Genomic DNA, 13,316 nt, shown 5'->3' with positions numbered 1-13,316 from the left:
ACCATCTGGCTTTGAATACTGGTATGCTTTAAAATATATATAACTCTTTGCTTTAAAAAAGAAGTCATAACTTAAGGTCAGTACCACTTGAAAAAAAAAAGAAAAATGTTTAATTTGCACCACAGATCATATTTTTCCCCATCTCCAGGGAGAAAGGGAAGTTTTCAGATAAACCCGTGCAAGTAACTCTAAACCACAATTGAATACTATATTCAAATTTAACCACAGCTTCCTATATCCAGATCTTACCATTTGCCCAGATTTAATGACCTTAGGGTAGATTTTCTTAGGCAGCCATTATAGATTGCCAAGCAGGTAGTCCTCAGGTTATGATAACTCAATGGGACTGGAATTTCTGTCACTAGTAATGTCAAAGTGTGAAGTCATGTGGCTGCATTGCTAGGTAATGGCAATCCCTGCAGTCCCAACTTCTGTCTTAACCCCAGAATGACACAGGTTATTAAACAAGGATCTCACATGATTACAACAGAAGAGGCAAGCAGGTGAGAGCTACAGATGGATATGTACCATGGGCAGACAGTACTGAGCATTGGCAGGTGGGTGTCCCAGGCAGGCACAGGAGGGTAGGAAGGTGCCACGGGCAGGTGCTGCAGAGTATGGCTGTGGGAGCAATTTGTGGTTTTCCCTGCCAGTTTCCCCACTGATTTTCCTTGTAATTAGCAGACAGAAAAAGTTACAAATGGCAATCATGTGACTGCAAGATGCTGCAACTAATTTAACTGCAAGCTGGTTGCCAAGGACCCAAATCATGATTACGTGACTACAAAAATGCTGCAACAGCCACAACTTCATCCCAGTCACCAGTTCGGGTGAAATTCAGCAGGTTCTGGAGAACCGATAGCGGAAATTTTGAGTACCAGCAAATACCATCTCTAGCTGGCCCCAGAGTGGGGTTGGAATGGAGATTTTGCAGTATCCTTCCCCTGCCATGTCCACCAAGCCACACCCATAGAACTGGTAGAAAAAAAAATGAATTTCATGACTGCATCATAACTTTGATTGCTGAACAGGCAGACATAACCGGAGTATTATCTGTGATGCAGTTTGTGTATTTGTGACTTAGCATGAAGCAAGTCAGTGGCCTTCCTTTTAAAGAGCTTGGCTAAAAGGCCTAGAAAGGATGACTACAGTTGCACAGATCTGCTGAGCATGTCTAAAATGTTTTACTCTCTTAAAGAGAAGTTTGCACAAATTTCTCATGTTTGTATAATTGGCTATATCACGTTCATGGCTTTTTATTTATTTATTTCCATAGAAATATCCTTACAGTTTGACAGTTCTGTGTTGAAAATGTGCAAATTCATTATTTTGTAATGTTCACTGACCAAAAAAGTCCTCTACAATAAAAATCAGAGAAAGCTAATTTAGAGTAAGGCGCTAAATCATTCAGATGTAGCAGCAGGATTTCCATAAATTCTACCATCTTGTACTCTTCTGGTCTTAGTGATTCAAGCCCCTGCCTCTGCTTCTGTCTAGAAGAACTGTTCATTGGCGTCTTTATTGGAAAGTTCTATAGCTGAGCCAATCAGTTGGTTTTGCCGCTGGCCCATCCAACAAAAAGGATTCTTGGCGTGCTTTCTGAAAAAAAGGAAACATTTTCAGCACAATCTTTAACATAAGGTTCAGCATTCACTCCTAAACACACAGATCCTCAAACTATGGGGTATTATGACCCTCTAAAATTCTTAATGAATATGTATGATGCTCCTTTACAGTCTTACCTTCTCTCTGTTCCAAAGCAGCTTTTTCCTAGGGCAGTGATGGTGAACCTTTTTGTAAACACGTGCCAAAATTATCCGTGTGCGTGTGATAGCGCGCGGACGTGTGCCCATACCCACAATGCAATGTGCCCTGCCCCCCTGTGCATGTGGTGCGTCCCCTGCATATGTGCGGGTGGATCTCCCCACCCACGCATGCATGCCCTTTCCTGAAGCCTGGGGAGGGCGAGAATTCCCCCGGCCCTCCAGAAGGCCAAAAATCAGCTGGCTGGTGCACGCATGCATGCTGGAGCTGATGGCTCGCCTGCCGGCAGATATGACTCCATATGCCACCTGTGGCACATGTGCCATAGGTTCGCCATCACAGTCCTAGGGGATGTCAAACTGGCTCCCCATTGCAAAACTGTTTTCTGCCAGAGGTTCAATGCCCAGGCTGCCTGGAGTAAATACGCACATTCACTACCAAGATCCAGCATCAAATCCAGGAAAAGATATCCCTGAAGGGTCTATGACAAACTCACCGCGGCTAACTTGCCATGGCCCACTTGCCACGGCCAACTCATTGCAGTACATCTTGCCATGGCCAACTCGCTGCAGGACAACTCACTAAAGGACAAGAGTCAAATAAATGGTGGAATAGAATCATTAAAGAAAGGGTGCAAAAGGAGGGACAGAATGAAATGGGAATGACAAAATTAAATTTTTATTTATTTAATTAAAATAATAAAATACAATTGTTAATTTGTCCCACGTCGAGTTGTCCCATGGAGAGTTGGCCATGGCAAGTTAGACATGGTGGGTTGCCCGCAGCAAGTTGGCTATGGCAAGTTGTCCCATTCTGTTCCTGAAAGAGGAGAGAGATGAAGACTCTGGTATGTTGCCTTGAGCAGTGGTCAACAGCAGGTTCAGATCTTGCAAAAGCTGCTGGTATGAATTCAAAGAAGAGGAACCCAGCAGAGGTCCCATACATAGTCTGGTCCAGCCAGAGTGCGAGCGTCTCACTCACTCACACACACACACACACACACACACACACACACACACACCACTCGCAGCTTCCAGTTTGGGAAGCTTTGCCTTGAGATCCTGAGTTCCAACTTGGATGGAAAAATGTACCTTTACATATTACCAAACGCTCTGTCCTATCTGATTTTATTTAAGACTCTTCTATATTAAAAAAAAAATCAATAGGAACTAGAATGGACCAACCCATCAGGAATCTATTTCCAGCAATACTTTATTTCCATTAAGGTTTCTGAACTGCCCGTATATCTCAGAAGAATTCCTAGAAAATAAAACAATGTGTGGCTACAGTTTTGCTTGCTTTTTGGCATATGGGCCATGGTGGGTGTGACCAACTATTTTGTAGAAGTGCAAATAGGCTTTCAAAATCCCAGAGGTGCACTGATCCAAAAATGTTGGGTAGCAGTTGGGATTAGCTTTGCTTTTTGTCCTTTCCCATGCTATGTCAGCAGGTCAGAAGTTATTAAATGGGCTATTTCTGTCATGATAAGCATAGCACACAATTCCTTTTCAAAAGAATACTGATATACTGTATACCTAACAGTTTTCCTCAAGCTGGTACACTCTAAATATTGGGTATTTCAATTTCCCAAACATCTAGTCAGCACCATCTTTGTACAGAATACTTAAGATTTTAAATAGAAGATCTAAAAAGTCATTTTTATCTATGCAAGTAAATTCCAAAATAGCTAGTATAGGTATTCACGTATGCTCTGCTTGACTAACATAAAACCGTTTGCTCTCTACTCCTTTTAAACACTTGAAGACTTTGTATTTAAGTTTTTGCAAGGGACACACTGCCATTACACAGCACACATAGGCTGATGAAGGGCATCAAATTCTTGAAGTTCAGTGCTTACATTTCTTGCTTGAAGCAGGACTATTCACACCACTGCAGCTGTTATTTCTCTAGCTTCCCAGTTTAAATTAAAGCTATCATACTGATATTAGCAACAGTGTCTTTTCTGACACTTCCAATTGAAGCTTCTGTACACATAATTTTCAAACACTGAAGATTGTGTCTACAGCAGTTTTCTGAAAGTATTGAAATAGGCTTCCTGCAAACAAAATGACCTATGCCGGCGATGGTGAACCTTTTTTTGGCTCGCGTGTCATAAACAGGGGGAGCGCAGGGGGGTCGTGCATGGGCGTGTCATACCCATAATGCAATGCGTGACCCCACCCCAGCGTGCATGTGTGCATGACAGATGCTCCCCCCCCCATTTTTGCATGCTTTTTTTCACCCTCCTCAGGCTCCAGTGGCTTTCAAAGAGCCTGAGGAGGGTGAAAAGAGCCTCCCCCGCCCGCCCCCCAGAGGCTTCAGGAGCTTCCCCCGGAGTGTAAAAAACCGGACCTACGGGCAAACCGGAAATTCAGGAACGGACTTCCCAGTTTGCTCATAGGGCCGTTTTTAGTCCTCTGGAGCCTTCAGGGATCTTCAGGAGACTTCCTGGGGAGGACCAATTTTTTGCGCTCCGAAGGCTTCAGGACAAGCTCCTGAAACCTCTGGAGGGCCACCGGGGCGGGGCAGACTGTTTTCACCCTCCCCAGGCTCCTATAAAGCCACTGGAGCCTGAGGAGGACGAAAAATGGCTTTAAAAAAGGCTGAACACAGTTGGCCAATGCGCGCCTTGCGTGCCCTGACAAATGGCTCTGCGTGCCACCTGTGGCACGTGTGCCATAGGTTTGCCATCCCGGACGCATGCTATCTGATATGCTGTCTCCACAATATAACATGCCCTGTTGAAAGAAATTAAGAGTGTCTCACACAATCCTACTTTCTATAAATGTTAAAACTATAAATCTAAAAACAATCAATCAAAAATAGCAGCAGAAACAACAACAACAACAACAACACCTTTGCATCAATGCTGCTATTAAGACATATGTCCAGTTTCAAAAGAGGTTTTCAAAGAGGCCTACTTGAATGTCACAGCCTCTCATATTGTTTTAAAAGGCCAAATGTGGACAGAAAAGTTATAGCCACAATGGAGAACTCCCAGGTTTGGAAATCGGGGCAGTGATGGCATGCTTGCATAACTTGTGGTGGTAGCTGGCAATTCTATTCACTCATAGTCTGACATTATTTTCTATTACTGCATAATATGTCACCACTTGTCCACTAGATCAGGGCTCCCCAATCCCCGAACCGTATATTGGCATCAGGCTGCAGCATACCAGAAACTGGGTAGCTCAAACAAGCGCAGCCCTATTTGTGGGATGCAGGCAGCACATGAAACCACGTCCCCTCTGTGGAAAAATCTCTCTTCATAGAACCGGTCCCTGGTGCCCAAAAGGTTGGGGGCCGCTGCACTAAACATCAGCTGTTCTCCATTTCAGAGAATCATCAAAGCATAAAATTATGGTGTTCAAGCCTACATCCATCACTATCTGTAACTTTAAGTGTTATAAATCCAGAGGGATGTGTAGTGACTTTTTTCCCCTGGAGTCAAATAAATCTTTAATTATAGTACAGGCAGTCTTCGGCTTACAAGAGTTTATTTAGTGACTGTTCAAAATTACAACAGCACTGAAAAAAGTGACTTACCACCAGTTTTCACAATTACGACCCTTGTAGCATCCCTATTTATGATGGTTGCAATAACCTGGGGCCACGTGATCTCCTTTTGTGACCTTCTGACAAGCAAAGTCAATGGGGAAGCTAGATTCACTTAGCAACAGTTTGACTAATTTAACAACTATGGTGATTCACTTAACAACTGTGGGCAAGAAAGGTCGTAAAATGGGCAAACTCACTTAACAAATGAAATTTTGGGGTCAGTTGTGATTGTAAGTCGAGGACTACCTGTAATACACTTGTATATAAACAACTACAATATATGTGCACATTGCTTTGTACTTACTGTTTTGCCAGTTCCATGGATATTTGTTCTAAAGAATATCCTTTTGTCTCTGGTATACAGATAATGACGAAAGCTAATGATGCTAGGCTCATCAGGGCATAAATGTAACATATCCAGGGTAAGCCAAGTAGGTCTAAAAAGAATAAAAATTGTTTGACTCAGATACTTTAAGGACCCATATTCTTGGACGAACAATCTCAGGTTACCCAAGATTTGCTATAACATACAAATCTTAATACACAGAGTAACAGCAACTACAAAACCAGTTCAACATTGAAAAATGACAAATATGTTTTATTTTCAACAAATAGAAATTACTAGCTTACAAAACAAAACCTTATAGCAGATACTAGAAAGGATATTGTGAAATATACTACTCAGTTGTCATTTCCTTGGACATAACAAGTAATGACTATTTTCTCTTTTACTTTACTTTCATTCTAAGAGTGATTTTTGTCATATAATACTAAAAATATCCTTCTGTCTACAGAAGTCCTCTAGTCCAACTCCCTGCCTAGAGCAGGAATCCTCATACTATCTCAGACAAATGGTTGTCCACACTTTGTTGAAACCTCTAGTAATGAAGCATCAACAAATGTTTGGACTTTCCCAGATTTCTGGAATTCTGCTCAAATATGCATCAATTCAACTTATTTTTAAAGGACTACATCAGGGGTAGTCAACCTTTTTATACCTACCACACACTTTTATATCTCTATTAGTAGTAAAATTTTCTAACCGTCCACTGGTTCCACAGTAATGGTGATTTATAAAGTAGGGAAATAACTTTACTTTATAAAATTTATAAAGCAGAGTTACAGCTACGGCCCACCATGAAAGCTGGAATGCCCACTAGTGGGCGGTAGGGACCAGGTTGACTACCATTGGACTACACCAAGAGGAGAAAAAGGCAGCAAACTTACTTGTTACAGTCAAAAACGTTGATGAGATAAGGAGATTAACCCCCCAGTTGATGCTTGATGTGAAAGCAATTGCTCTTCCTCTGATCCCTCCAGGAAATATTTCACTTAATACCAACCACGACACTGAAATCAAAAAACAAAATCAATTAACTAGTCAAGTTTCACACTCTTCTACCCTGATTTATACTTCATAGGTAAAGGTAAAGGTTCCCCTCGCACATATGTGCTAGTCATTCCCGAATCTAGGGGGCGGTGCCCATCTCCGTTTCAAAGCTGAAGAGCCAGCGCTGTCTGAAGACATCTCCATGGTCATGTGGCTGGCATGACTAAACGCCAGATGTGCACAGAACACTGTTACCTTCCCACCAAAGGTGGTTCCTATTTTTCTACTTGCATTTTTACATACTTTCGAACTGCTAGGTTGGCAGAAGCTGGGACAAGTAATGGGAGCTTACTCCATTACGCGGTGCTAGGGACTCGAACCGCCGACCTTTCTGATTGAAAAGCTCAGTGTCTTAGCCACTGAGCTACCATGTCCTCTTATAAAAATTAAATGACTACCCTCCTCCCCATTTCCACTGTTTTTATCTGCTTTGAGTCACCCAGAGTCACTCGGATGAGATGGACATAACAAATTGAATAAATTATGGTTGGTCACATAGCCAGCCAGATATTTAGACTGGATTTGGTATTTTATTCTGCCTAGCAAGTCCTTCCCAAGGACCAGGATAGGTAGATATTGCTGTTTATTAATATTTAAATTAGGATACAAGCTGTTCCAAGTAAAGCTGCCTTCTGCAAATGATGGTGATTTTGTCAATGCCAATGGTATTCAAGTAGTCCTCCAGATGTTGTTGAAATCATCATTATCTAATTTTCCTTAACTGAGGAACAGTAATATCACAAAATTATCTACCTTTAAGTTAAGCTCCTAAATGGCATCGTGTTAACTTCGAACAAACCTAGTCACAGCCATCTTTCATGTTCCGCCGTTGTCACACAGAGGGGGGAAGTGGGGAAGATGGTTGGAAAGCTTTACTAGACACAACAAAGAGCTTTCTTATGAGAACCAAGGTTAAACTTTACTGGCAACCGATAAGGTTGGGAAGGAGTGCCTAGAGAGCCCACCAATTGACCAAATTGGCCAACATGACCTGTGATATCTGGGGATGGGGTTATTTCCTAGTTTAATTATACTGAAACTGTGGGAAAGATTTAGAATTGGTTTTCCATTGAAGTTGTGCTGATATGATGTATTCAATAAACAGGAAATGTGAGAAGAAATCAAGTTTTAGAGTTCTGATTTGCTTGGGTTCATTGGTCGGGCCTTAAGAACATAGGATAAAGATCTCAATCTTCAGAAGGCAGCAAGATCAGTTCACTTACTCCCATCCTGTTCCTTGCTCTGCTCTGGGGAAAAGTTCCCTTGCACAAAGAGGGAACATGAAAAACAAGAGGATCCATGCGGTAGCCTCAAGCATAGTCCAGGTTTCTAGAAATTCAAGTACGTCTTTAGTTTGGAATGAGGCAATATTATGAAAAGAAACTAGAATATAACAATGCTCCATCCTGGTCACTGAGCATTTGAAGCGAGTAATCCTACCAAAATAACATACTAAAGCAGCAAAGTTTATGTTAACACACTTTTTCACATCTATTATTCAGAACAGGGCAAGCCTGTTCTTGTTTGGTTTTCAGCAGCCTTCCTTGGAGACAGAGACTGTTTCTTTCTCATTAATAGCTTTATTAATAATTGTGATTCAGGCATTTCTCAAAGTAGAATTTATTTTAAAAGTGAAAGGAAGGGTTTAATCAATGTTGGATATTCAAGCTATCCTATTCATTACATCTAATCAGCTGAAGGCTCTGAAGAAAGAACAGACAGACATTTTAAGTTTTCATTCCACCTGATGCGCTGAAATACTACAATGGAATCCAAAGATAATGAAGCAAAAGGTTTCTTGAGATCTTAGGAAATCTCAGCCACAAAGGCCAAAATTGTATTGTATTATATTTGTATTTAATGGATTTATAGGCTGCCCAATCCCGGAGGAACAAAGGGAATTGTTCATTTTTGAGAGTATTGATGTATGCATTCGTTAGCTGCTAATACTGTATTTTTTCAGAGTATAAGACCCACCGGAGTATAAGATGCACCAAGGTTTTGAAGAGGCTTTTTTTTTAAAGTAGGTAGGTAGATAGAGGGATAGAGGGAGGGAAAGAAAGATAGAGAAATACAGAAGGTAGGTAGGGAGAGAGAGAGAGAGTAGTTAGGTAGGTAGGTAGGTAGGTAGGTAGGTAGGTAGGTAGGTAGATAAAGGAAGAGAGAGAGAGAGAGAGAGGGAGAGAGAGAAATATATATAGAGAAATACAGTAGGTAGGTAGGGAAAGAGAGAGAGAGTATAGGTAGGTAGGTAGAAGGATAGAGAGAAAAATAGAAAGAGAGAAATAGAGAAAATGGGTAGGGAGAGTGAGAGAGTAGGTGGGCAGGTAGGTACTTTACTTTACTTTACTAAGATTTGTATGCCCCCCACTCCCTTGGGACTCTGGGTGGCTAGAGGGAGAGAGAGAGAGAGAAATACAGGAGGGAGGTAGGGGGAGAGAGAGTGTGTGTGTAGGTAGGTAGATAGGTAGAGGGATAGAGCGAGACAAATAGAAAGAGAAATACAGTAGATAGGGAGAGAGAGAGAGCAGAGAGGTAGATAGCTAGATAGAGGGATAGAGAGAGAAATACAGTAGATAGGTAGGGAGAGAGAGAGTAGGTAGATAGATAGATGTTTCCAGGTGTATTTATCCATGTGCTGGAGAAAGAAAATTGCTGACCATCTGCAGCACCTAAGACTTTGTTTCTGCTGGCACAGCACTTGATCAATGTAATTCTCATCAATAAGTTAAAGAGCTTTCCAAAAGGAAAAAAAAAGTTTTTCCACTCTGCAAACCTCCCCCAAACAGTCCATTTTTCACAAAAACGGGCCCGTTTCCTTTTTTTAAAAAAGGCATGAATAGCCTTGGGGGGGAGCTTTCAGAGTGGTCCTGGAGAGTGGGGGGCAAAAATGAGCAAAAAACAGCTCATTTTTTGTTAAAACGGACCTATTTTTTGTCAAAAAAATTGCATGCATAGACTTATGGAGGCTTATAAAGTGCTGCTGGGGGCTGGGGGGGAGCAAAAACGGCCCGTTTTTTGCTCATTTCTGCCCTCTCCAGCCCCCAGGAGCTCTCTAAAGCCTCCATAAGGGTATGCACAGCCATTTTGGTGAAGGGGCAGGGATTCGTGAGGCAAAAAATGTGGTATTCAGTGTATAAGATGCACCCAGATTTTCAGCCTCTTTTTTGAGGAAAAAAGGTGCATCTTATAGTCTGAAAAATACGGTAATTTAGAATAACCTAGCCTAAAATAGAAAGCAGCAAGGAGCTGCTGGATTTAATTTAATCACTTTTAAGAATGCAAAACCAATTTTAAAAACCCTCTTATACCTTTTACTTTCTGTGTAACACAAAAAAGAACAAAACTGGTGAGCCACCCGTTTGTTTATCATGGTTTTTACAAGGCAAAAATAGCTTTCTATTACAAACCATTTGATGTCTTTTTAAAAGCCTAGTTGGCTTCACACATAACCCTGAATCATAAACTCTAAACTACAAACCACAATATCTTAGTGTCACATTATTTTCAAGTAGATCACATAATGGCTAACTATGATGTGTGCACCAGCCACCAGTATCATTTCACCTTGTTTCCACAGTGATGCAAAGGTAGGAAGTGTAGATTTGATTAGGAGATAGTGACATGCCCTGGAGTATTAATATTCTTGAGGAGATCTTCCTTGAAGTCAGCCAAGTTCCCTGCCCTATCTAAATCCTATTTATTTTGGTTAAGATGTTTTAAATAAAAAATATAATAATGCTATATAAAGCACAGCATTTAATGCTTTTTTTTCCACCCAAGCCTTTGGCACAACATAGCCTGCCCGAAACCAATAAAAGGTAAATGGCTGCAACCCAATCTCTGATTAGAAGTTTATCCCCTTAATCTGAGTAAAAGCAATGGTACATTGAGGTTAAGCACATCCTCCAGGAGTTAGAGGAAATAATGGGATATGATCTCACCAGCCTGTTTTCAAATAAATGGATGGCTATGTTCATAACGGCAACCATTCTTTAAATTGATCTATGGTTACCAGCCAAACCATATTCTTAAACTATAAAATGTATCCTCCAACCTAAAAGTATTGTTTACTAATGAGACAGACACTAGCAGAAGCTTCTGAGGGCCAAACAAGATGTGACACAGACAGCAATTATATTATCTTTTGTCTGGGTCAGAAGAGCCAAGGTGGCGCAGTGGTTAAATGCAGCACTGCAGGCTACTGCTAGATCAGCAGGTCAGCGGTTCAAATCTCACCGGCTCAGGGTTGACTCAGCCTTCCATCCTTCCGAGGTGGGTAAAATGAGGACCCAGATTGTTGGGGGCAATATGCTGATTCTCTGTAAACCGCTTAGAGAGGCCTGAAAGGCCTATGAAGCGGTATATAAGTCTACTGCTATTGCTATTGTTTCCCAACCTTGGCAACTGTAAGAGGTGTGACTTCATCTCCCAGAATTCCCCAGCCAGTAAGGCTGAGAAACATTGATCTGGGGAATCCAACTGCTTGCAAGCAAATCTATTTCCTGCAACAGTGGTTCTCAATCTTTTGTTCACCACTGACCTCCTTTAAATACCTTTTGTGGCCACAAACCACCAAGATTTAACTCAAGACTTAAATCATTAAATTTCTTCAAACCTTTGCAGACCCCCTGTGATATTGCCCCCCCAGTGTGTATGTGTATGTGCATCACAAGTTGAGAACCACTGTCTTAGACATATCATACATACTCTTGGCACATCAGCAAAGATTTTGCTTTACAATTTTTATTGTAAAACGTTCCTGATCAGTGACTTCAATCCAAGCATCTTAACACTACACCAAAATATGAGAGAAAGCAATATATGTAATACTTACTTGGTCCAAGTCCTATGGAGAAAGCCGCAACATAAACCAGCAAGCTAGCCAAAGAGATCCATTTCAAAAAGGGTTGCACCTTGGCCGGTTCAACTGCAACCTGGGATTCTGCTTGCATTCTGATAAATGTTTGGTCTCCCACCAATGTTGTCCCGTTCTGATACTCGGGGTCAGCAATTTCATCCTTCCACTGTGAGGAACTTTTAATAGGTAAAGTCGTGCCAGCAAAACGTTCCTTAAAAGTTTCATTAGTGAAGGTCCCAGTTCCTGCTCCTTGAGACAGAATCTCTTCCAAAGATTGGTTTAAACAGACAGTGGTGACATTCACATGTATATTTTGCATCACTAATCCTAAGGTGATCAATGACACTGACATGAGGGATGAGCCAATACAGAGAAATGTCTTGCTTCCTAAGTGGTCCACAAAAAAAATAGCTGGTATCGTACTGATCACTTTAACTACTCCAACCCCGGTTGAGGCCAAAGTAGCTGCTGCATTGCTCTGGAATCCAACTGATTTCAAAACAGTGGATGTGTAAAACAAGATGTTGGGCTGTCCAGTTATTTGTACAAAAAAAACGAGACCAACCCCTATCAGCAGCCGTGTTCTCATGTTGTCTTTGGAATGGAACAAATCCAGAAAATGATATTGGTGTTCATCTTTCAAGGAAGATTTGATCATGGTCAGTTCTTCGGTAGTGTCCGAAGTTGCCCTGAGTTTTCCAAGTACTTTACTAGCAGCTTCATCAAAACCTTTCATAACCAGAAAACGAGGACTGGGCAGAAGAAAATATAAAGCAGCTATTTGTAAAACCCCCAGTGGAATAACAAGGCCGAACATGTACTTCCAGCCATGAGAAACATTAGCAAAAGCATAATTAGAAATGTAGGCAAAAAGAATGCCCGTAACAATCATAAGTTCATTTAAAGACACAAGCAGACCTCTTCTGTGCTGCGGGGCAATCTCTGCGATATACACACATGTTGCAGTTGAAGAAAGAGAAACAGAAACCCCTATCACAATCCGTCCTACTATAAGTAGTCCATAGGAGGCAAAAATGATCAGAATCACACTGCCCACAACTAGGAAAGCAGATGACAACATAATGGTAAATCGCCTCCCATATTTGTCTATCAGGATTCCACCAGTTATTGAAGCTAACAAGGCACCAATAAGAATTGTGCTTACAATTATTTCTTGTTGTCGGCACGAAAGGCTTAGGATGCTAGTTAGCTGAAGAAGAGCTCCAGAGATAACTGCAAGCTCATAACCCATCAAAAACCCACTGATGGCCGCAATGACAGATGACAGGAGAGTGAGCATTCCACAACCTGGAATTAAAGGATATGAGAAAAATCATTTAGTTTTGTTACATCAGTAAATATAGCTTAGAAACCATACTTTTCTACGATGCTCCAGCAGTTAAAATGGAGAATTGTATAAAAGGAGTTTTGAATAGATTAACTGCTTTTATTTCAAAAACCAGATACTATATGAGCCCAGAGAATTAAGAATTAAGCTAAAGCAATAGCAATAGCAATAGCAGTAGACTTATATACCGCTTCATAGAGAAATGGTTAATCATGGTCAAACTGTTGCAGAGTTTTCTGGATCCCGAATGGAACCAGGGTCTGCTGATGAATGGAGTCCTATCCAGTATTACTTGTCATCAACAAAAATTCCATGACAGAATGTGCTGGTTATGAGTTGAAATGGTGTATCTAGAGGGAGTATTCACAACAAAACATCTTTGATCTCCATAATCA

The 13,316-nt window shown here is 41.2% G+C and overlaps 1 protein-coding gene across 4 annotated transcripts in view; it reads right to left on the bottom strand.

Annotated features, from left to right (window-relative positions):
- Nucleotides 1-1,240: 1,240 nt before the first annotated feature.
- The window catches only part of LOC106556430 (solute carrier family 2, facilitated glucose transporter member 12), a 38,003-nt gene continuing 25,927 nt past the window's right edge, over nt 1,241-13,316 (bottom strand). For all 4 annotated transcript variants that reach the window (XM_087718455.1, XM_087718452.1, XM_087718453.1 and 1 more), the window contains 4 exons: nt 11,550-12,881; nt 6,550-6,672; nt 5,627-5,759; nt 1,241-1,599 (listed from right to left, as the gene is read on the bottom strand). In XM_087718455.1, coding sequence (XP_087574581.1) covers nt 1,494-1,599; nt 5,627-5,759; nt 6,550-6,672; nt 11,550-12,873 — 1,686 coding nt within the window. In that variant the 5' untranslated portion in view covers nt 12,874-12,881 and the 3' untranslated portion in view covers nt 1,241-1,493. The remainder of the gene's footprint in view (nt 1,600-5,626; nt 5,760-6,549; nt 6,673-11,549; nt 12,882-13,316) is intronic.

Source organism: Thamnophis sirtalis, unplaced genomic scaffold (genome assembly GCF_051295495.1).
Source record: "Thamnophis sirtalis isolate CommonGarterSnake01/CBP01778 unplaced genomic scaffold, rThaSir2_p1.2 scaffold_6, whole genome shotgun sequence".
Classification (NCBI taxonomy): Eukaryota; Metazoa; Chordata; class Lepidosauria; order Squamata; family Natricidae; genus Thamnophis; species Thamnophis sirtalis.
Note: the sequence above shows the minus strand (reverse complement) of the source record. Positions and strands in the feature narration are given on the sequence as shown.